Raw genomic sequence first — 24,332 nt, 5'->3', positions numbered from 1 at the left:
TCCCTGGCAAGCTGGGCCAAGATCACCTCGTCGTCCTCCTTCTCCTCTGCCTTGGCCCGGTCCAGGTCGGCCTGCACGTCCCCGGGGAAGAACCCGACGAGCTTCAGCAAATGCAGGCGCTGGGCCAACCTGTTGCTCACCATGAAGTTCTGCACGCTCGTCCAGTAGTTGGCGCCGCACATGGTGCGGCGCTTGCCGAAAGAGTGCTCAGTCGGGTCAGAGTTGGCCTTCCCCATGCACACATACTCGACCCCGGGGATCTTGCGGAGGATGATGTCCCTGCAGGAGGCGGGCAGGGCAGGTTAGGCGACGCGGGAACTGAGCTGAGTTGCCATGTAGGCACTAACTAAACGTACATTTCTTGTTTCCTAATACGTAAAACTGTGGACTTCACTATCCTACAGTTATCATTCATTTTACGTAAAGATTTCAACCTAAAGTTACGCAAATTTGCCATTTTTTACACAACGTTTTCAAAGTGCACGCATGGTGCTATTTTATATAAGTTACCTTGAATCCTCGACCAAATCACTCTAGAGACACTCCTGCCTGCTTGTATGCACTAAAACTTGAAGATTTCGTCCTGTTTCCACTTAAATTCGGAGTAAGAACGCAGAGTGTGTTTGAGTTGTCGCAGTGAAAGTCGCCATAACAATCGGCCCCTTACGCGAAGCCAGCGCGCCAAGACTGAAGAGATTTCCCGTAAACTAGTTGTGAAGTCTATGGGTACTTTATAAGTAATTAATGCAAATATGTAAGATACGGACTTATACCTTGAAGTTTCCTCCCTCCTTAAAGTATACTGTATAAAAGGCACATAGTATAATATGTTTGGGTGCATGGTAACACTGTACGCCTTACCAATGTTGTGCATAACTCCACATCACACAGTAGAGATACTGAATTTGAATGCATAATATTTTCTACGTAATATTTAGGTAAGACATATATTTACTTGTATAATGTATGATTTCTTAGTACTTGTGAATGCTAATAAGACAAAAAAAAAATTGGTATTACGTTTAAGGTATACAAATTGATTACAGCACCCGTTTTTAATAGCTTTACTCTCTCTCTCTTTCTCTCTCTCTCTCCCTGCCTGTCAACACAAACACTTAAACGCCTGTGAGCACCTCACAGGACCTCACCAGGGCGAATAGGGTCTAACAGACCTTCACAGCCCTCACAACCACCAAGAAGAAGAAGAACCAAACACTTAAAGACTATTATATTTACCTTTTAAAGAAAACACCAGTACACAATATATAAATGTCTGACTCTGTCTCTTGTCTGTGTCTGTCTCTGTCTGTGTATGTCTTTGTGTGTGTCTCTGTCTCTGTCTGTCTGTGTCTGTGTCTATGCCTCTGTCTGTCTCTGTCTCTGTCTCTATGTCTGTCTTTGTCAGTGTGAGTTTCTGTGTGTTTGTGTCTGGCTGTCTGTGTATGTCTCTGTGTCTGTCTTTGTTGTTGTCTGGCTGTCTTTGTCAGTCCCTGTCTGTCTGTTTCTGTCTCTGTTTTTGTCTGTCCCTGTCTCTGTCTCTGACTGTCTGTCTCTGTCTCTGTCTGTCTGTCTGTATCTGGCTCTGTCTGTCTCCTCAGTTTGTACGTCTCTGTCTCTTTTGTCTCCGTGTCCTGTTGGTCGTTGTCTCTGTCAGTGTCCTCTGTTTGTATGTCTGTCTTTGTCTCCTCTGTCTCCCTTGTTTGTCTCTGTCTGTCTGTCTGTCTCTCTCTCTCTCGTCCGTCTGTCTCTGGTATTATTGCAGAACAACACCAGTATCGAGATGGCTTTTCATACCCCTCTCATTAGATAGAGCTTGTCATTCGGAGTAATTTGAACCCCATATACACCCCTCGCAAATTCTTTATAACGCCGCCACCGATTTTCAGATTTCATCTGTTTTGGGAGTTGCTCTGCAAATTTACCGCAGAGGAGGGGGGGGTCGAGGGGGCCGCAGCCCCCCCGTTAGGTTAGGTTACACGCCGAACAGACTATCAGTTAGGTCAGGTTAGCTGAGGGGGGGGTCGAGGGGGGCGCAGCCCCCGTTAGGTTATGTTATGCGCCAAATAGACTATCAGTTAGGTTAGGTTAGCTAAGGGGGGGTCGAGGGGAGCACAGCCCCCCCGTTAGGTTATGTTATGCGCCGAACATACTATCAGTTAGGTTAGGTGCTGATTTTTCTTGAAAATGAATGGTTTTGACTGAGGGGGGTGGGGGTGGTAGAATTAAAAACGGTCATTTGCGGGATAAAGAATTGTCAGATTAAAAACACATCCAAATCTATCCAAAAATAAATATTTTAATTAAAGTTGGCGAGGGGTGCATAATACAAATCTTTACCGAGGGGGGGTAGGTGGTTAATTTTTTTTTATTTGCAACAGAAACGACAAGCAGATTCATTCATAACAATCCAAAATCTACCAGAAAAAAACTAGTTTTGTCCAGAAATGCGAGACTGGTGTTGTTCTGCAAATTTACCCTGTCTCTTAACACACCCACACATACGCACTTCGGATGGCTCAGTCTGACGGCAGTTGTTTTCAGATTTTTTCTGGCAGACTCCGGAGTGTTACTCTTCTTCCTTGAGCAAGGTGGAGGGGGGGGGGGGGTTGTGTGTGGGTCTCAGCGTTACCCGAAAATCGGAGATAATGAGCTCCTAGCTCGTTCTGTAAAGGGTAAAGCAGCTGGCGATCGCTAGGCCATCGTGTGATCAAGACCGTGGGTGAATTACACACACACACACACACATATATATATATATATATATATATATATATATATATATATATATATATATATATATATATATATATATATATATATATATATATACTTGCATGTTGTATGACTTTAATATTTGCGAATACTAATAAGACAGAGTAACCTATTGGTATTACGTTTAAGGTTTATTCATAGACTTCACAATCTCTTGACGGGAAACGGGGCGCGGGGCCGATTCGCAGGGGGCCGATTTTCAAAAATTTAAAATTTTAATATTTTCAAAACCAAAGCAGCTATCGACATTAAATTAAAAAAGGCAACTCCATTATTAATATATGATTATCCATGAGCAGCGGTATCAAAAAATTCAAAGTCGTTCCCTAATAAAATCCCGATTAATTGTTTTTTATATAAGTATAACAAAACTTAAAAAGGCTATAAAATCCTCAGAATTTACGCTAGATGCACAAACATCACCAAATGCAGAGATAATCACTTATATTTTCAGAATCAATAGCAATATTTAGCATATCTTATAAGTTTTTGCCCGAAATAGCTACTTATTTTTTTTTTTATTTAGTGCAATTTTTTACGTAAGTTTTTAACATCTAATAAATCACTTAATTTTCACATTAGAAACTTAATACTTGAGGAAAGCATGCAGAAACATCTTAATTTTACTCAACAAAGCAAAATATTCATTTTCTATATACAATCACAACTTATTTTGGTTGAATTCCGATGTCACTATTGCCGCAGCACGTCTTGCCAGCTATCTGGCCTCGTCCCTGAACAATCACTTTAGCCTTTTGGCCTATGACTTGGGGGCCCGGTCAGTTTCCTGGACTTGTACACGTCCCTGGTCCTCGCCGTCTCCTTCCTGCCCTCCTCGATACTGCTCCTCTTCCTGCCGGTTGGCTGCTTCAAGGCCTTGTTCTTCCTCGCTTCTGAGGTCACGTCCTTGGAGAAATTAACACCGAAACAGTTGAAGAGGGACCTGCTGATGTGCGGCACGATGGTGTTGGCCAGGTTGTGCCCTCCTGGCACCTGTACCCCTGCAAGGTCGGGTCTGAGGCCGCCAGGAACTCCAGGAGGTGCCTGAACCCGTCCCTGTGGCGCATGGCAAGGGAGAGGAACCTCAACCTGCGCTCCTTCTTGTCCTCCCTGCACATCAGGGAGTCCCACAGCGACATCCCGAAGGACGCCATGTGGGCCCTTGGAGAGATGGCCGCTTAAGGACCGCCCGGCCCGTCTCCAGCTCCCCTGTCGACCAGCTCGACCAGGGCGTCGAACATCACAGAGGGCGGGTCGCCCCTCTCGAGCTCCACGGTAATCTTCATCTCCTCCTGCTGGGCAAGCTCCTGCTTGCAGCACTCGGCCACAGAGGAGTTGGCCTGGACCTTCCTGGCCAGGTAGCCGGCGTAGGTGCCGACCGCGGCGAGAGCAACTCGTCCGTCGGCGGGTCCGGCTGGTCGTCGGCCAGCTCCCTGGCAAGCTGGGCCAAGATCACCTCGTCGTCCTCCTTCTCCTCTGCCTTGGCCCGGTCCAGGTCGGCCTGCACGTCCCCGGGGAAGAACCCGACGAGCTTCAGCAAATGCAGGCGACGCGGGAACTGAGCTGAGTTGCCATGTAGGCACTAACTAAACGTACATTTCTTGTTTCCTAATACGTAAAACTGTGGACTTCACTATCCTACAGTTATCATTCATTTTACGTAAAGATTTCAACCTAAAGTTACGCAAATTTGCCATTTTTTACACAACGTTTTCAAAGTGCACGCATGGTGCTATTTTATATAAGTTACCTTGAATCCTCGACCAAATCACTCTAGAGACACTCCTGCCTGCTTGTATGCACTAAAACTTGAAGATTTCGTCCTGTTTCCACTTAAATTCGGAGTAAGAACGCAGAGTGTGTTTGAGTTGTCGCAGTGAAAGTCGCCATAACAATCGGCCCCTTACGCGAAGCCAGCGCGCCAAGACTGAAGAGATTTCCCGTCAACTAGTTGTGAAGTCTATGGTTTATTAATTGATTAAAACATCCATATTTATTGCCGATATACATAACCATTAAAATGTACCTGCCGTCTGGGCCAGTGTTCCACTTTCACTTTGTTTGATGCTGTAGCGCTTAAATTTCTCCTCTTAATTGTCCACGCCTTTCACTGGTCCCTTCAGCAAGTTTATGTTTAGTTTTGTGCATGATATGACCTACCCATGTTTACTTCTTACTCTTAATCTTCACTAAATTGTCTTCAAAATTATAGTTTCCCAACTACTATAGGCAGAAAATCCTGTTTTTAAGACTTAAAGACAGGCAGAGACACTCATGATGCTCCGCGTCTCTGATGAAGCAGTACAACACCCAGATGACTATACTTCATAGTTGTGTAGTGGGCACCAGTCACCACATTACTATTTATAAAACAACACTAATAATAATATCTAAGAAATATATAACTATAGGCTATTCTTACTTTCTATTACTCGTAGGTACATTTATATTAATAACTGTCAACTCAAAAACGCCTGCAGCCTCATCTAGGCACGGATTGATTAAAAAATCAGGTACAATGTTGCCATTTATGACGACTAGTTACAGTAATACTTATACCTAGTTACAAAAATAATTATACAATGAAAAATATACCGATATTACAAAACTTCCTCAGTCAGAGAGAGAGAGAGAGAGAGAGAGAGAGAGAGAGAGAGAGAGAGTGACACACACACACACACACAAAAAAAAAATTATTAAGGACAGAGGGGTGAAACATCTAGAAAATAGCAGAACATTGACAGACAGCCAATTTGGTTTTAGAGAAGGACGCTCATGTGTAACAAACTTGATCAGCTTTTACTCAAGAGTGATCGACATTGTGCAGGAAAGGGATGGATGGGTGGACTGTGTGTACCTAGACTTAAAAAAGGCGTTTGACAAAGTGCCACACAAAAGACTAATATGGAAACTCAAACATGTCGGAGGGGTAAGAGGTTCAACACTGGATTGGATGACAGATTTCTTGACAGGAAGGGAAATGAGAACAGTAATTAGAAATACGAAGTCAAGTTGGATGGAGGTGACAAGCGGGCTTCCCCAAGGGTCGGTACTGGCTCCAATTATGTTTGTAATTTATATAAATGACATGACTGAAGGGGTGACAAGCTATATGAATATGTTCGCCGATGATGCTAAAATATTAAGAAGGGTGAAAAACGAAGAAGACTGTGCAGCAATAAATCAGGATCTTGAAAGAGTAAGTGAATGGTCGCGGAAATGGGAAATGGCTTTCAATACGAAGAAGTGTAGCGTGCTGGAGTTTGGCAAGAGTAACAGAAGAGTTACAGGAAACTACTCACTGAATGACGAAAGAATCATGAAGAAAACGGAGGAAAGAGATCTGGCTGTGACCGTAACGGATAAGTTATCCTTTGGGAAACATATAAATAAAATAACTGGGGAAACATACAATCTTATCAGAAATATAAAAATTGCATTTACATATATAGATGAAGAAATGGTAAAGAAGTTGATAACATCGATGATACGTCCAAGACTGGAATATGCAGCTTTAGTGTGGTCACCAAATTTGAAAAAAGAAATTAGAAAAGTGGAAAGAATACAGAGAGCAGCGACCAAATTGCCAGAAACCCTGAGGGACTGTACCTATGAGGAGAGACTGAAAAAGCTGGGACTAATAACACTGGAAAAAAGAAGAGAGCGAGGGGATCTGATAGCATTATACAGGATGCAGGAGGGATTGTAGAAAATAGACAGTGATGGGATGGAGACAAGAGGGAACAGTAAGAAACTGAAGAAGAGCGTCTGCAGAAGGGACATAAAGAAATACAGTTTTCCATACAGAAGCATATCAGCATGGAATGGACTTGATGAGGAGACGGTGTGTGCAAACACGATTCATGAATTTAAGGCCAATTTGGACAAGAAGCGTTATGGAGACGGGACAGCACGAGCCTAGTGTGGCTCTTTTCCCGTATTTCACAACTAGGTAAACAACTAGGTAAACACACACACACACACACACACACACACACACACACACACACACACACACACACACACACACACAGACACACACACTCAAGAAGTTACAACTGCCTACCCTCACAGAAAGAAGGGAAAGAGGGGATATGATCATGCTATATAAATGTGTAGAGGGAATGGAGAAAATAGATGTAAAAGAATACGTAATACCTAGTCAATCATCCTTAAGAGGACACAGCAAAAAGCTATACAAGAAAAGGCTAAAGAAAGATGTTAAGAAATACAGTTTTCCTGATAGAGCGATAGATAAATGGAACGCGCTGCCAGAAGTAGTGTGTGTCAAAAGTATTCATGGTTTTAAAGAAAAGTATGATGAAATGATGTCTAAATACGGAACAAAACGAGCTTGACTCAATCCTGTGAAAATACAATTAGGTAAGAACACACACACACACACACACACACACACACACACACACACACACACACACACACACACACAACTGTACTAAGTTTCTTGCATGTGATCAATGTCAAGGTCTTGTGATCAATTTTTCTTCCTTGTGATCAGTGACCAGTACTATGAGATTTGGCATTGGCCACATTGTTCTTAACATTATGGGCCAGGTTATGAGGACGTTTGGGCCTTGATGTGAGAGTCGTTGAAGGTCGACGTCCTTTACCAAGGGTAGCAGCTCCTCTGGGCATACCTGGGGGTCTCCTTGCTATTGAAGTTGGTTGGCAAGGTATCTTCCCACGACCAGCTCCTTTTTTCATGGATGATCCCATAATGTTCAAGAGACTGTTCAGTTGATTCGCTGATTTTATGAACCTTAACCGGTCTGTGAATTTTTTAATACCCAAGAGGGTGTCTGCATTACCATATTTGGCACATGTTTTCACAAGTGCTTCTGCAGCCTCACGTGCCTGTGCAATAATGTCCTCAATTTCAGCATGTTCTTCATCAGTAATGCTGCTTGCTGACATCACATCAGGAGTTTCTGTTTCCATCTGTGGGTCTGTACAATTCTCATTGGAGGAATTTCCTTCAATATCAGCTTCACAATTTTCTTCAGTTGTTTCTCTGCTTTGTTCTTCTTTCAAAGACTTGAAAAACCCCTCTGCGGGGGCTTTCTCGTCACCAAGGGCTAAAACTGCCAATCGATGACGGCTACTACTGTTGAGCACAAGCATCTGGGGAACCACAGTCATTCCATGGTTAGCACACACAATCTGATGCTTGCAAATCGCACCATTGTTTCCTCTGATGCATGTACATATACCAATATTCTTTGCACCTGGTATATCCCACCCCCCTAAGGTTTACAGTTTTGATCACTCTCTTGATTCGTCGTCGACTCAGTGCCACATCCACCAAAGATCTCTGCCATAAACATTACCAGCTGAGCAGTGTGTTGTAGCTTGCATCTGAACTTCCACCTCGGTATATTTCATTCGTTTGACAGTTCACTTTACTATGTGAATGGAAGTTGTAATGCAACGTCTCAGTATTTGTCATGTTACTAGAACAGCAGAATGTTGCCTCCCTGTTGATGATGCTTTCGGAAGGTGACTGAACTAAATGAAGACTAACACAGTTTGAAGTGATACCTAATAATGTTAACATCATATGCAGCTAGGGTGGTCAACCTCTGGCCCTTGAAGATGTAATGTGCGGCCCACCAAACTTATCGGCATTAACATGGCAGTCTGACCCACAAACCTTAACTGGTGGCAATTTTTTTTTTTTTTTTGCGAGGGTTCGCAGTAATTTTAACGGGACTCATGCATGAGGTGTGAATCATTCTTAATCTGTCAGCTGCTATCCAGGAATTTCTGAGCTGCTTTCCTATGCTGAGAGGTCACTAGAAACAAATTTTTATAAAGGCTTTGCTTTGCTGCTACTGCATCATTGTGAAGCCGCAGAATACACCTAACCCATATACAAGATGCACTGCATTCTCCGCCAAGAGACACCATGTACTAAGTCTGCCATACTCGTTGACATCTTGTCTGTTGTAATGAAGGTCATCAACCCCATCCTCTTCCACAGCCTTAACCATCACTTGTTACAGGCACTGATGGATGAGGCCAACACACATTACAGTGACCTACTCAGTTTCAGTGAGGTCTGCTGGTTTCATGGTGGAGCCATATTGCCCCATGTGTGCAACCTGCAACAAGAACTTCCTCCGGCAGAAGAACCTCTCGTAAGCCAGTCCCTATGACATGTTTGTCTGGCCCTACTCACGGACATCACTGTTCCCTGGAACGTTCTCAGCTTTAAGTTGCAAAAGCCAAGACACTCTTGTGACAAACATGCATGCTCACATCACCGCCTTCAAGGTTAAACTGCTTTTTTGGTAAATTCAAGTGACTGAAGGTCAGTTTATGCTTTTTCCTTGCCTTGCTGTTTGTTCACATGAAGACATGGCTGGACACTTGCGTCGGTGTTGTCTCCTCTGTTTGGGAGAAAGTAGCCTACTGTTTTCCTGGCTACTGATTTGGAGCAAATGGGATTGGTGGATCTTCAGTTCAGCGATGAACTGAAAGTGAAGTTTCGTACCTCTTCTCCATTGTCCTTCTGAGATTTTATCCTACCCTCCGGTAATTTTCCAAATTATATTGAGCACATTGTGGTCATGTCTGGCAGCACGTACTGTTGCGAACATCTATTCTCTAAAATAAAGTACATGAAGTCTTGCTTGGAGATGCATCGGATATCCGGATCCGGAGCATCCTCATCTGCATCTGTGTTGTCACAAAAAACAGTATCTGCATCCGTATCCTCGTTTTTCCTTGAGCTAGCATCCACATTCGCATATCCACAGAGCATCCGCATATTTTGTCCACATCTGCATCTGCATATTTTTACACATCCGCATTCGCATCCACATCCATGTTGTCACAAAAACCAGTATCCATATCCGCATCCGTGGATATGCAAAAATCTGACATCCAATACATCACTAGTCTTGCTTATGCTCCCAGCTCTCGAATCATCATCTCAATGATAAGCTTCTGTTATCTGCATCATCCATCCAGCCAAATATTTCATCAATTGGTGGTAAGTATGAGATCGAACTCCCTCCAGTGCCACCTTGAAACTTTGTCATTTGCAGAGTGGCTTGAGATCAACTACATGTCACCCTGATACCAAACTGTTGTTCCACAGCAACAAAGATGAGTTCTGAGGGGTAGCATGGACCTCTACAGGGGCCACTATAATACCCCTGCCCGCAGCACTAAAGGGCTTGTCCTAAACAACTAAGGGCAGATAACGGTTACACTTGGGCTGGAGGATAAACAAAACAGAACAAAGTATTCATGACAAGCAGCATTAGCCCAATTATTGATCTGTATAGCTTCCACTAAACTTTGTGTTTGTAGTCTATTTTTTTTTTTTTTTACCCAGGCTTGTAAGCTGTTCATTTAAGTCTCATTCGGCCCTCACTCTGAAAAGTGCCTCCGATGTATAGTCAGGGACAGATTTTTCAATAGGTTGCATAAGCCATTGGCCCAGGGCTCATCGTTAACTAGCATCCCACTGAGGCCTTGTGGGCGCCCGACGGGGACAGTGGGATAAATGGCTTGTTTCACCGTTTCATATAATTATTTCTTCTTTCTTTATTATTTTTTTTTTGGGGGGGGCCCACTGATGAGGTGTGTCCTTGGGTCCACATACAGGTAAATCTGGCCCTGTGTACAGTTATGTTAATTACATATATTATATACTCCTTATATCTGTTTAGTAAAGCTTAATCTTTACCTATTAAGAACATTATCCTTTATGATGCACATCGTTGCCTCACAGTAATTGTTAGTGTGATGACCTCTCAACACTGCACCAGCTCTGAAGGCAATCGCCCACTCCTCTCGCCTTTGGACTAGGGTGGTGAGGTAGCTGAAATATGTAATTCAAATCCCTATAACATATCATACAAATACTTAAAGAAAGAAAAGGAGAAATGTATACAGAAGTGTGAAACTTGATCCTTATTATATAGCAGAAAATGTACTTGCAATACCTTCCAAACACTTTACTAATAATGAGAAAAATATATTACCATATGAAATTGGGGTATTTCTCAGCAAAAGGATTGTTTAGACTCTTCTCCAGCAATTCATCAAAAGCCTCTCTTGAACCTGCATAAACAAGAGCTTTTACTGCAGCCATTAGTTCTTGGCGATCATTTTTATTGATGCCGTGCTTGGAATCAAGGAGCCAGCGCCATACTTGCTGCAGTATGTGAAATATACAAAGGAATAGCTGGGAAGTAGGCCAAGTGACTGCTAACGCCTTCCTTTCTGCATCACAGTTGTCTGTCATAAAGGATTGTGGCTCTCCCTTTTCATAGAAGGCGCCGGCCCCAAGAACTTCCTTTACCATACCAAACCCTGTAAAGCACATAGTAGGAAATTATATATAATTTGCATTTCTTGAAGACTCGAACAATAACTACACACAGAAAAAATGGAAACTGAGAATTGAATGATATACTATACACATTAATAATTAATTACCTTCAGTTAATGTTGCCTCATCTTGAGAGGAGGTGAAAACAACAGCCAATGGCACAGCCCCCGCTGGTCCAGCACAAAGGAATGGTATAACTGCTGTGTTTAGCTGATCAACACAGTTCGTTGCATCGACAAACACCACTCCCCCTGCTTCTTTCAGCTGCCTGTGTGCTCTCATCATGAAGGGGGTAACCAAAACTACAGAAAACTTATCATTTGCATATCTACTTTCCAGAATGAGTTCTGGATGATCTTCTGCATATTTCTTTATTGCATCAAACATTGATGGGGTATTTAGTCCTCCATGCTCACTCTGCCTCCATGCTGTCCACATATATTCAATAGACTTTGGAGAAGGGTTTATAGACTTATTGGCTTGATCGTATAAGTCTTCTGTTAAGTCCATCTTTAACAAATGGTGCCTGTATGCTTGACCTGGTGTCATACCTGTAAAATATAAACACATCATTTTTAATAACCACCCTGTGATGGGGGTGTAAGAATATCGTAACCGTATTCTGTGCGTTTTGTAAAAAGAAAATGGAAGGGATGGGGCGATGGGCCTGGGGATTAAGAAGAAACAAGTTGCCAAGCCTTACATGCAGTTTCTACTCATTTCATTTTAACTGCTTGTAAAACATTGCATGTACAATTTTCTGTTACTGAAGTAGTTTACCTACTTGTGGTAGAGGGCTATAAATTAAAATTCATGGGGCATAATCTCAGTATATACTGTACTTATGCATGAGTTGGGATTTAGCTTAGATCTGATTTCTATGCTTAAAGTAAACTGTTGCAACTTATATATCTGAAGCTTAGAGCTTATATTAGATATCTTAATATTAGAGCTTATAGTATATACCTTAACCTTAGAGCTTATAGCAGGTATATATCTTAAGCTTTGAGCTTATATTATATTTTTTTATGCTTAGAGCTAATATATCTTGAGCTTATATCTTATATTATATATCTTAAGCTTAGAGCTTATATTATATATCTTAAGCTTAGAGCTTGTATTATATATCTTAAGCTTAGAGCTTATATTATATATCTTAAGCTTAGAGCTTATATTATATATCTTAAGCTTAGAGCTTATATTGTATATCTTGAGCTAAGAGCTTATGTTATATATCTTAAGCTTAGAGCTTATATTATATATCTTAAGCTTAGAGCTTATATTATATATCTTAAGCTTAAAGCTTATATTACCATATTTGTTTTTTTCTTAACCTTGCATTACATTTTATGCACTTTGCATTGGTCGAGGAAGAAGACGCATAAGCTTCACCAGACCGTATAAGAATTCTGAAAAGAGGGATTGAAATATAATAATAATGTATGTATATGAGGGATTGAAACATAGTAATAATGTATGTATATGGGGGATTGAAATATAGTAATAATGTATGTATATGGGGGATTGAAATATAGTAATAATGTATGTATATGGGGGATTGAAATATAGTAATAATGTATGTATGTATGTAAGTATCTATGTATGTATGATGTATGTATGTATGTATGTATGTATGTATGTATGTATATATGTGTGTGTGTGTGTGTGTGTGTGTGTGTGTGTGTGTGTGTGTAAATAAATAAAATATATAAATAAATATATAAATTATATATATATATATATATATATATATATATATATATATATATATATATATATTGATAAATAAATGAAAATATTTCTTTCACACACACACACACACACACACACACACACACACACACACAGTCACATTTATGCTGAGTATCACAAAATGTACTTAATGTATACTTTGGTTGCATATGGAAGCACTGCATGTATAGTTCTTCTTACATATTCATAAATTTTAACAGTTGATGTATGGTGCCACTACTTATTAAGTGTTCTTCCCAAAAATCAGTGGCAAGATTTTATCTAGAAGAAACACAATACCAATTGTGAAAAGAAATCTTTAGTTTGATGGTTTATGCACATGAACATAATGTTTCATATACCTTGGCTGAAGTAATTGTTGAACATCTCTCTGGTGCATGCAAAAACTCTCAGTTCATTCAAAACCTCAGCCGTGTCAAGGGGATGGTGGTGATTCCCCCTGATCATCATGAAACATGGAAAATCCCTTATCTGTTCAGATGATCTTGAATGCACAATCTTGATCTGAACATCCATAAGCACCTTGCAACTGTGAAAAATACAGCAATCATTAACTGTACATAACATTAAAAAAAAAAAAGTCATCTTAAAACCAAAAGAAAAAATTAATATATACTACAGAGTATGATGTATAAAAAGCTGTACTATGAATATCCGTTAAAGAAGGCTGAAATTTGAGACCGAAAATTCACATTCAAGAACTTATCTGTATCTACGAGTACAAAGTAACTGTGCAGCAATGAAATTTAGGTATATATGCCTTTCTGTATACCACGACTGACTATTTTACGTACTATTTACTGTTTAGCTTATTATGAAGCCATCACACATACTAAGACTATAGAATTTAATGATATATTAAAGCCCATTAAATAATTGACTTGCTATTGTGAGTACTGAGGCTTAAAAATGGTATTGTTGAAAGGAGAGTTGAATGCTCACTCTGGTGGTGCATAACTTTATCCATAAGCAGAATATCTAAGTATCTATAGGGTTAGGTTACGTGAGCCATTATAGTTCAGTCCTGGGTAAAGTTTAACTTTCAGTGATGCGCTCTCCAATCGCCTTTATTTCTCAGATATAAATTAACGTAACCTAGTGTAGCCTAATGGGTGGGGGTCTCGCCCCTTTCGACTACCTTTGTGAAGCGAATTTATGTAACTCTAACTTAATCTAATGAAGATTCCAGAAAGGAGGCCATTTGGATGACCAAGAAAAACCTGAAGATATGACAGAGCTGAATATTGAGGAAAGGGTAGCACAGGACAGACCTACATGGAGGAGAATCATATAAAATCCAACCCCAATCACAGGAATTAACGGACTATAAACGAAAATGATGATGATGATAAAAAAAATTATCCTAGTTAAGCTTAATAGGGGGCTTCGCCCCTCTTGACCCCTCCTTCTGGAATGGAATTTGAGTAATGTATATCTAAGTAAAGTAACCTGCTCTAACCTAACCCAAGATAGTCCAACAGAGGGGCTCCCTCCCCCCTCGACATCCCTCTGAAGAAAAAATAGATATATATATATATATATATATATATATATATATATATATATATATATATATATATATATATATATATATATATATATATATATATATATATATATATATATATATATATATATATATATATATATATATATATATATATATATATATATATATATATATATATATATATATATATATATATATATATATATATATATATATATATATATATATATATATATATATATATATATATATATATATATATATATATATATATATATATATATATATATATATATATATATATATATATATATATATATATATATATATATATATATGGCCCAGAGTAGCAGATAATCGCTCTCACAACCCTTGAGCTGTGGGCATGCCTTTATCTGCTACTCTGGGCCATATATATATATATATATATATATATATATATATATATATATATATATATATATATATATATATATATATATATATATATAAATCAGAAAACGACAAGGAATCAAAATATGCAAGTTTTAGAACTCTTGGTTCAAACATAAAAAAGTTATAAAGTAACAAACATTTGAGGTCACGATTTGACCTCTGGGGTATCAAATGACAAATTTTTTTTAATAGATGGAAAACATTAAGGCACAGGCATTGGCTATTAGAATCAGCCAAAAAAAGTTTGTTTATGTAAGTATTTTTCATGTAACTAACATATAAGTGAAGCCCATATTCATAAGTTGTGCGTCAATTCTACCTACTTTTTTCACATTTAAGCTCATAATTTGACCTATAGAAATTAAAATTACATTTTGATTGATATAAAAACCAAATGCAGAGTTCTTGGCTAATAGAAACAATCATGAAAAAGTTTGTTCAGATTGGTACTTTTCATGCAACTAATAAATGAACACCATACTTATAAACTATCAAGGCCATGACACAACACTTATTAGACATTTTATGTGCTAGCCTAAGAAAATTTTGCATGCTCGATGCTTTCATCAATTTCTTTTTGTGGAAAATTTATTGAATTCTGCTGTCTCCCCTAAGGGTAGGACAACTTACTTTTAACACTGAATCCTAAGTATACCAAAGAGGGGTCGATGGGGGCGAAGCCCTCCTCCCGTTAGGTTGTGGGGGGTTGGTTGCGAAGCCCCCCATACATTTATATAATTCCAAATTATAAAAACAAATCGGGGGTCAAGGGGGTGGTCGAGGCTCGATAGGTTTTAGAAGGTCAGTGCAGAAGATTACGCCATTTTCGGGAATTTCCCTGCATAGGGATTTTTCTTTTGGAGATTATTGTCCTCGAAACACGCGGTTTTCGCCAACAGATTTGTCTTGTTTTGCCAAATATGGCGTTTTTGGGTCTCCCCCACCCAAAAACTCCGCATTACCCCAGATCCCCAAGCTTGTAGGCTATAAGGAAGGGAAGGACTGGATTTAGGTGTATTGTCTGAAACTGTACATTTACCGCCAAAAATAACCTAACCTAACCTTACCTTAAGTATAGGGGGGTGGGGGGTCAAAACATTTATATTGCGATGGAAAAAAATGAAATATTTATCATCAGCACATCAAAATCTATCAGAAAAAAAGTAATTTTCGGTAAATATTTAGAAAACACCGGCGGATGATTTTAGCATTAGAAACTATTTTTTTCTGGCGTAGGTTTTTATGCTTTTTGTAATGGTGATAGTCTTTTTCTGGGGAAACACTTCATTTTTGCAAAATAAAAAGTAAAAGCGGTTAATCATGATTGTTTTTCTTCCAAGCTTTGCACAAACCTTCACATAAGTAAGATAAGCCAATTCTCTTGCCGGTGTTTACTAAATATTAACCGTAGTTTCAGCTCCCAAATCCTATTCTGACCTCTGCGATAATAATACCCTCAAAGATGCCAGTGCATAGGTAAAGAAATAAAGCGCACGTCACTAAAGGTAAACTTTACCAACTTTTTTTGTGGTGGTGGAGGTATTCATGGGGGGTGGGAGGTCATACAGCGGTAAATATGGCTATATTATGCAATTTGCGACAGGAATTAATGCCAAAGCATTTAAAAACGTCCAAACTAACCAGAAAAAGTTTCTGCTGCGAATTCAAATACCTACCTTTAGTCAATATACCTTCAAAACATTCCCCCAAATTATGTTTTTTCTTAAGAATAGCTAATGCTTACCCAGTATATGTCTTCTTGACGCCTTTGTGTTGAATTCCGTGGTGACATTTCAGCGTCTGGCGGAACAATTTTCTCTGGCCCACAGAATACGCCTTGTACTTGTTGAAGCACACGCGATTCTGCATACAAAACAAATCTTTCCAACGCTGAAAGTCTTCTTTACTCTTGACATTTGTTCTGAAAGTCACACACTTCTCTCCTATCACAATCTCTGCAGTTTCGAAGCCATCCACGTCTACTGTAGCTTCCATGTCTGAAGTTCTGAACTAACGCGGGATAATGTCGATCTATTGTTAATAAAAACGGGTGATGTAATCAATGAATATGCCTTAAACGTAATACCAATAGGTTACTTTGTCTTATTAGTATTCACAAACATTAAAAAGTCATATGACATACAAGTAAATATATGTCTTACCTAAATATTACGTAGAAAATATTATGCATTCAAATTCAGTATCTCTACTTTGTGATGTGGAGTTATGCACAACATTGGTAAGGTGTACAGTGTTACCATGCACCCAAACATATTATACTATGTGCCTTTTATACAGTATACTTTAAGGAGGGAGGAAACTTCAAGGTATAAGTCCGTATCTTACATATTTGCATTAATTACTTATAAAGTACCCTTCGTTTAAACAACTATAAGTGCGTTTTTAAAGGTTATTTATGCAATCATTGTTGGTAATACGCTAGGGGGTGGAGCCTCGCCAAGGATGACGGCCAAGGGGGCGGAGCCTGTATATACTAGTCCCAACTTCAGGAAAATGCCCCCCGGAACCCAAAGACTTTGGTTTCCCGGAAGCTGCCCGCCGGGTCATGGGAATAACGCCGGCGGATCGCTGGTCAGCATCGTTTATGGTTAGAACTAGGGCGGTATCTGATCGCCTTCGAACCTCTAACTTTCGTTCTTGATTAATGAAAACATCCTTGGCAAATGCTTTCGCAGTAGTTCGTCTTGCGACGGTCCAAGAATTTCACCTCTAGCGTCGCAATACGAATGCCCCCGCCTGTTCCTATTAGTCATTACCTCGGGTTCAGAAAACCGACAAAATAGAACCGAGGTCCTATTCCATTATTCCATGCATAGGCATTCAGGCCGTAAGTGTAGCCTGCTTTGAGCACTCTAATTTTTTCAAAGTAAACTCTGCCGGCCACGCGGGACACTCGATGAAGAGCACCCCGTTCGAGCCAGCGGGCTGTTGTGGCTGTCCGGAGCGTGACAGTATGCACCGGGCGGTGAACCGTCAGTCCAGAACTGAAATCCAACTACGAGCTTTTTAACCGCAACAACTTTAATATACGCTATTGGAGCTGGAATTACCGCGGCTGCTGGCACCAGACTTGCCCTCCAATAGATCCTCGTTAAAGGATTTAAAGTGTACTCATTCCGATTGCGAGGCCTCGGATGAGTCTCGCATCGTTATTTTTCGTCACTACCTCCCCGTGCCGGGAGTGGGTAATTTGCGTGCCTGCTGCCTTCCTTAGATGTGGTAGCCGTTTCTCAGGCTCCCTCTCCGGAATCGAACCCTGATTCCCCGTTACCCGTTATAGCCATTGTAGGCGCATAACCTACAATCGAAAGCTGATAAGGCAGACACTTGAAAGAGGCGGCGCCGGTGCGGAGACCGTGCGCTCAGCGACAAGTTATTCAGATTCAACACGGTGGGGTGACGGTCCGAGGCCCGACCGGTTTTGAACTAATAAAAGCGCTCTTCCCTTGCGGTCAGAGACGTGGTGCATGTATTAGCTCTAGAATTACCACAGTTATCCAAGTAAGTGTGGGTACAGATCCAATGAATCATAGCTGATTTAATGAGCCATTCGCGGTTTCGCCTTAAATCGGCTTGTACTTAGACATGCATGGCTTAATCTTTGAGACAAGCATATGACTACTGGCAGGATCAACCAGGTAGCTATGGCGTTAGCTGGCGGCCAAGCGGCGAACGAACACGACGGGCGTGCCGCGCGCTCGCTTAAAGCCTTGTACTAAAGTAGGAGATCGCTCAGCGTCGGACAGCTCTGGTCAGCGACGCCGCGTCCCTGGTTTCAACAGACGGCGGATGATGAGGATGATGATGATGATGCGTGGGCTCGAAACTCTGCCGGCCACGCCGTCGTCCTCCTCCTCCTCGTCGTCCGCGCGTCCTTGTCATATAGCAGCAGACTGGTGGTGATGGTGGTGAGACTGCTGCTGATGCTTTTGTGTCGAGGTGCGAGCGAACGCACCACGGACAATACCAGCAGCAGCAGCAGCAGCAGCAGCGCACCGTCACCCGTCGTCGCCTGCGAGAGTGGAGTGCTTCGTTCCAACCGACCGCTCGATAGAAGCTGCGTCAGTGTGAAGACTAGGGTGCCAACCGACGACATTGCGTGCGGCGGCGTCACCCTCGGGATGCGTTATCGCACGGAGAGTGGAGTTACCATCGCCTAGAGAGCGAAGGTGAGAGAGGGGTCGCTGCATTGAAGGCTGATCGCATTGGCAAACACGGTAAGAACGTGCGCCGCCACGAGGAGCCGCAGCTAATGCCGAGAAGCTTCTCATGAAAGAGAGGGGGCAAGACCTGGCTGTCAACATCAACATCGACCTGAGAAGAATGAGGACTTCTAGGTGGAAGTGAGCGATGCCGAGTCTTGGCCCGCGGGAGGGTGGGCCCGAACTAGGATACAGTTCAACGGCGTTTGTTGAGGTCGGTGCGCGCAACACGAGAGACTAATCCCATCCAAGCTTGCTGGCCCCGGTCTGAGAGGTTGGCAAACGACTAGTCGCCCGGGTAGGTGCAGCGCGCTCCGGCCCCAAACAGCGCTCGGGAAGCTCGAGCGGGTTTGTGGAGCGAGTCCGCCGCCGGCTCGCTCAACCCTCGCTTCCTCACAGCACACGAGCGACCGCTCTCTTGGGGACCGTCCCGCACGAGGGTCTCGATCCCCCCGCTGGCCGCGCAAGCGAGAGCCAGGAGCGGGAAGACCGCTACGCTCGGCCCAGCCGCCGACCAGCCGTACCCCACAATCTCGCAATTCCGCGCCAGCGGGCCGCTCCCAACGGTCACCATCGACTTTGTCGTCGCACTTCCAGAAGGGTACGTTTCCATCGACAAGAGAGCAGCTAGCGACTCGAGAGAGTCATGAGAGTGAGCAAAAATCATTCACTCGCACTACTCTCATGAGTCTCTCAATGACTCGCTAGTTTGTGTTTCCATGGAATCCATGTAGCGAGTGAGATGCGACTAAAAAGCTCGGAGGGTATAAAAACGATGCGGCAGCACTTATGAATTGGAGTTGGTATTGGATCTTCACGCTGTCAGCATGGACGAACTGTACCTTGCTCTTCTTCTCCAGGTCCAGGCCAACATCCTGCAAGAAGAGGTTCTCCAAAACATTTTGAAGATAAGGAGACTGATACGAAAAAGGCGTAGACGTCGGCCACAGGTCTGGATTCGTAGTTGGCTTACTGAACAGCAGAGACTTGACCACAGTCAATACTATAGGCTGGTCCAGAAGCTGAGGACGGAAGATCCAAATTACTTCAAGAGCTACATGAGGATGCCCCTGGAGCTCTTTGATGAGATCCTCGAGAGGGTAAGACCTGCTATCAGCGGACCAGGCACCAATACCCGTGCATCTCTCGATCCTGGCTTGAAGTTGGCACTGACGTTAAGGCACCTAGCAACTGGGGACCAGTACCCGAGTCTCGGATTCAACTAGAGAGTCAGCAAGACAGCCATCTGCCGTGCCATCCCCAAGGTGTGTGAAGCCATCGTGGAAGCCTACAAGGAAGAAGTGATCAAGTTTCCAACCTCACCTGGTGAGTGGAAAAAACTGGCAATGGAATTCGAGAGGAGGTGGCAAGTACCCCATGCTATAGGGGCCCTGGATGGCAAACACATCAAGATCAAGCAACCTGCAAATTCTGGCAGCGAGTACTGGTGCGTGTATAAGCACTGCTATTCCATCATTCTCATGGCACTCGTTGACGCAGATTACAAATTCATCTGTGGACACTGGTGGTGTTGGACACATGTCAGATGCTCAGATATTCAATGAGTCAGAGTTGAAAGAGTGCATGGTGAACGGTACGGTGTGTCTTCCACCCTATGAACGACTCCCCAGGAACAAGAAGCAGATGAAGATGGTGCAGTTGAAATCCCCTACTTCATTCTCGGTGACGACGCTTTCGCCTTGAGGACCTACATGATGAAGCCATGGTCCAAGAGAAACATGACCAAGGAGGAACTCGTCTATAACTATCGCATCTCCAGAGGGAGGCGGGTAGTTGAAAATGCATTTGGTATTATGGCCAATAGGTGGAGGTGCTTGTTGACCACTTTGTACCAGTCTCCTGATGTGGTGAGAAGCATTGTCGAATGTTGCGTCGTTCTCCATAACCTAATGAGGATTAGGAACCCTGCAATCCACAGTGCAGAGGTGGATCATGAGGATCGGAACTACAATGTCATCCCTGGAATCTGGAGGCAAGAGGTAGACGTGCATAATACTGATAACCCACCCCCAGACACGGGCAGGAACCGCGCCACACAGGCTGCCAAGGATATGCGCCTGTACCTCCAACGGTACTTCAATGACCAGAGGAGAGGAGGGGTTCCATGGCAGGACCAGATGATCACCTTAAACAGGCACTAGACATAATAAATGTTGTGGCAAGATACTTTGTTATTCATTTACATATGTTTCTCTTTTAAGTTAGAAGTGCAACTGTATGAAAGTACAAGTGTACACATTTGTGGAATGTGATAGGTTATAACTTGCATTTTCGACAATCTTTGGTAGTCCTGAATGTGCTAGTTTCATTTGTATTTATGTAAGGCAACCTTTTAAAAATATGCTGCAAGTGGCGCAAACAATTATTTGTTTTTCTTACGGTCCAATCATTATCAAATGTATATATGTTTTTGTAACTGTGTGACAAATTATATAATATGGAATATATTCGTCTGAATAAAATTCAATTAATTTGATTTACAAAAGTTTTATTCTTCCTTAAAAGGGATTTTCATGAAAATACAAAGTATTCCCTCATCCATACTTTATAATAAAAACATTGCAAAAAACAACATCCAAATTTATACCAGTTCACGTTGAAAAAGGACATCGCAATACAAACAATATTAAATAACTATTCCTTATGTACAACAAATGTCAACCTTTATAGTAAAACTTAGCAAAACAATATAAACAAATGAAACCTATCTGAAGAAAAAACTCTAAACAATATTCCTAAATACTCCTTATCTTTTTTTAGTAACTCTGCAAAAAAGTACAACCTAATCGAGCAATATTGCAAATCAACACAATCAAATCTAAAGAAGAGACAAACAATCTTTGCAAGTTGTTCTTACCTTTTTAGTGAAACTTTGCAAAAACAATACAATAAAATTAATGTTTGCAAAACATTATAACCAAATCAAACCCTTCTCTACTGAAGAACTAAAAAACTTTACAAGATATCCTTACGACAACAAGTGTCTACAAACTGTGGTAGGTTAAATGTTCCTCTAGTCGAGGTTGAGGCTCATCCTGCTGTTCCTGCGCAACGGGCAGATCCAGGATCTGCTGTTGGTCCGAAAAATCCAGTGACTTCAAGCTTAAGTTAATTAAGCTGCTATCACTAGGGAGGCTGACGTTGTTTGGTGTTCTGTCGGTAGGTGTTGTCTGAGGAGGAGTAGGGGAAGGAGGCTTGGCCAAGTTCAGGATCTCAAAATCTCCGGGCCTCGAAGGCTGAGTCGGCCACTGATTAGGAGCAGGATGACAATATCCCTCCTCCCTGAGGACTGTATCTTTACTGCATCCAGGCCGCTGATCATTAGACTGTGGTGGAGTTTTTCTGATAGTACCCGCTTCCTCTTGGTATTTTTCCAACACCTGGTACATCTCCCTGCGACAAAAAACCTGGACCTCCTTTGGGAGACTAACCATAGACTCGTATATGTAATCAGTGAAAGTGCGAAGCTGCCTGTTGCCCTGTCGTGACTGAAGGAGGCCCTGGGCTAGGTGAAGGAGGGCGTCCGCCTGCTCCGAGTTGCTTCTTGCTGACCCAGCAAGGGTAGTAATGAGGTCCTGGTCATCAGATTCTCGACTTCGTCTTCTGGACGTCGAAGTGGTTATGCTGCATTGTCGGTGTTTCTCTACGGACGACTGAGTCTGGCATGCAGGGTCATCGTCCTCGGGGTCCACTGATGCAGGGAGGTCCTGAAAACATATGAAGATAAGTTACATGGAATCTGCCTAGCGCTACCCCTCCCCCTTTCTCATAGTTAGCCTGCAGAGTTGAGTTGAGATGAAGCGATGTCGCACTTTACCTTTATATTCGTTCAGGAACTATATTGTGCTTAGCGCTTCAGATATCACTATTTTCTTTATTTAGCTCTAAATTAATAATATTAAATAAGAGAAAAACAACGACTAAAGTATGTTGCTTACAATGTTGTTTAACAGGTAAAAGACGAAACTTTTTCAATGCCACACGAATCCTTCGCCTAGAAACACTAAATTCACTGATGAAAATTTATTTGTGACAGTAAATATTTAAAAATGCTAAAGATGTGTAAAATTATAGAGTTTGAAGAAGATAAGAGTGCTGGAAAACAGGTATGTTTGCAGCCTAACCAAAACTAGTAATAGGCTAGGCTGTATTTTCTTTCATTGATAACAAGATGGAATACTAAAAATCCTAACATGCTTATCAGTCTGCATACTTAAACAACAAAGAAACATAAAATAAGCTAGAGTAACAAAACATTGTGATATTACTTTAATTTCGCAAATGTACGTACTAACAAGGGTCAAAGTGTAACAGGTGGGTTGGATGGGAGGAACTGCCAAATTTTTACCTGAGTGTATGTGATGGGAGATGCCTCGTTCATCTCAACCGTTGGGGACTCTCCTCGAACCTGTCTGGTTGCATCCACAGTCTGCTGGACCTGAAAGTAGAGTTCAGAAAGTGAAAATAGTTTTTTTTTTTTAATATGCACCGTTAAATACTTTTTTGCCATTAAAAAAAAATTTGTAGTAGCTTCGAAAAAAACGTGCTAGTACTTACAGAAATCAGCTGCCTCTTGTTGGCCTTGTGCTTGATGTGGGGGATGAGGAATTGGAACTTCTCCCACTGCCACTTCTGTCTGTCAGTGAGTTCCATGCTCCCTGCTCCACTCTTTTCAATTTTGATCTTCAGCTTGCTGAGCTGGGTTCGTTGCTGGCGATACCAGTGCCACAAGTCATCCACGAGCACCCCCAACTCCTGGGCAAATTGATCCCAAGCTAGCTTTTTCTTATCAGTCATCCTGTATCCTCCACGCTTGATATTAAATAAGTCCTCGTTACTGGAGATGAATTCAATCACCTTATCTTCCTGCTCCTTTGTTAGATGGACTGATTTGACAACTCGTCTCCGTTTGGAGTCAGGTTGGCGTTGCTCCTCAAGCCACACATCATCATGGGGTACAATATCATCAGGATGGGCTTGCTGGGAAGGCTCGGCGGCTTCCTCGGTGGGTGTTTCCTGAAGAGGTGTGGGACTCCTCGGAGGTGGAGTGGCACACGGTGTGGGAGTCCTCGGAGGTCGAGTGTCACACTGCTCGGGGTTGATCTGCTCGTATTTTTTCCTACCAGCCAATCCCTTCTTGATACCAAGAGTTTTTTTTCCAGGCATACTTAAAGCGGGGAGTCAACTGTGCGTTGCAGTATCCGGTTGCTGAATGAGGAAAAAATGCGTTTCTGTTATTATACTCAGTGAGTGG

General features: G+C 41.9%; 1 protein-coding gene and 1 long non-coding RNA gene across 2 annotated transcripts; both read right to left on the bottom strand.

The window, feature by feature from the left end:
- Window positions 1-11,505: 11,505 nt before the first annotated feature.
- Window positions 11,506-16,842, bottom strand: LOC126990390 (uncharacterized). The gene is made up of 4 exons (XR_007744313.1): window positions 16,579-16,842; window positions 13,231-13,418; window positions 12,451-12,546; window positions 11,506-11,688 (listed from the first exon to the last, which is right to left on the bottom strand). It is a non-coding gene; the product is annotated as an uncharacterized LOC126990390 (long non-coding RNA).
- A 5,192-nt stretch (window positions 16,843-22,034) lies between these two features.
- LOC126990389 (uncharacterized) lies at window positions 22,035-23,543 on the bottom strand. The gene is made up of 2 exons (XM_050849010.1): window positions 23,427-23,543; window positions 22,035-22,785 (listed from the first exon to the last, which is right to left on the bottom strand). The coding sequence occupies exons 1-2, from the start codon at window positions 23,457-23,459 to the stop codon at window positions 22,063-22,065; spliced, it is 756 nt and encodes a 251-aa protein (XP_050704967.1). The 5' UTR covers window positions 23,460-23,543; the 3' UTR covers window positions 22,035-22,062.
- Between the last annotated feature and the right edge of the window lie 789 nt (window positions 23,544-24,332).

The sequence above is a fragment of the Eriocheir sinensis genome, unplaced genomic scaffold (assembly GCF_024679095.1).
Source record: "Eriocheir sinensis breed Jianghai 21 unplaced genomic scaffold, ASM2467909v1 Scaffold161, whole genome shotgun sequence".
Taxonomy (NCBI): domain Eukaryota; kingdom Metazoa; phylum Arthropoda; class Malacostraca; order Decapoda; family Varunidae; genus Eriocheir; species Eriocheir sinensis.
Note: the sequence above shows the minus strand (reverse complement) of the source record. Positions and strands in the feature narration are given on the sequence as shown.

Excerpts from the sequence above, each read along its gene's own strand:
- LOC126990389 (XM_050849010.1), bottom strand. The coding sequence starts at position 23,459 with ATGAACGAGGCATCTCCCATCACATACACTCAG. Across the intron at positions 22,786-23,426 it reads CTCCCATCACATACACTCAG|GACCTCCCTGCATCAGTGGA; the intron begins GTAAAAATTTGG and ends ATATGTTTTCAG.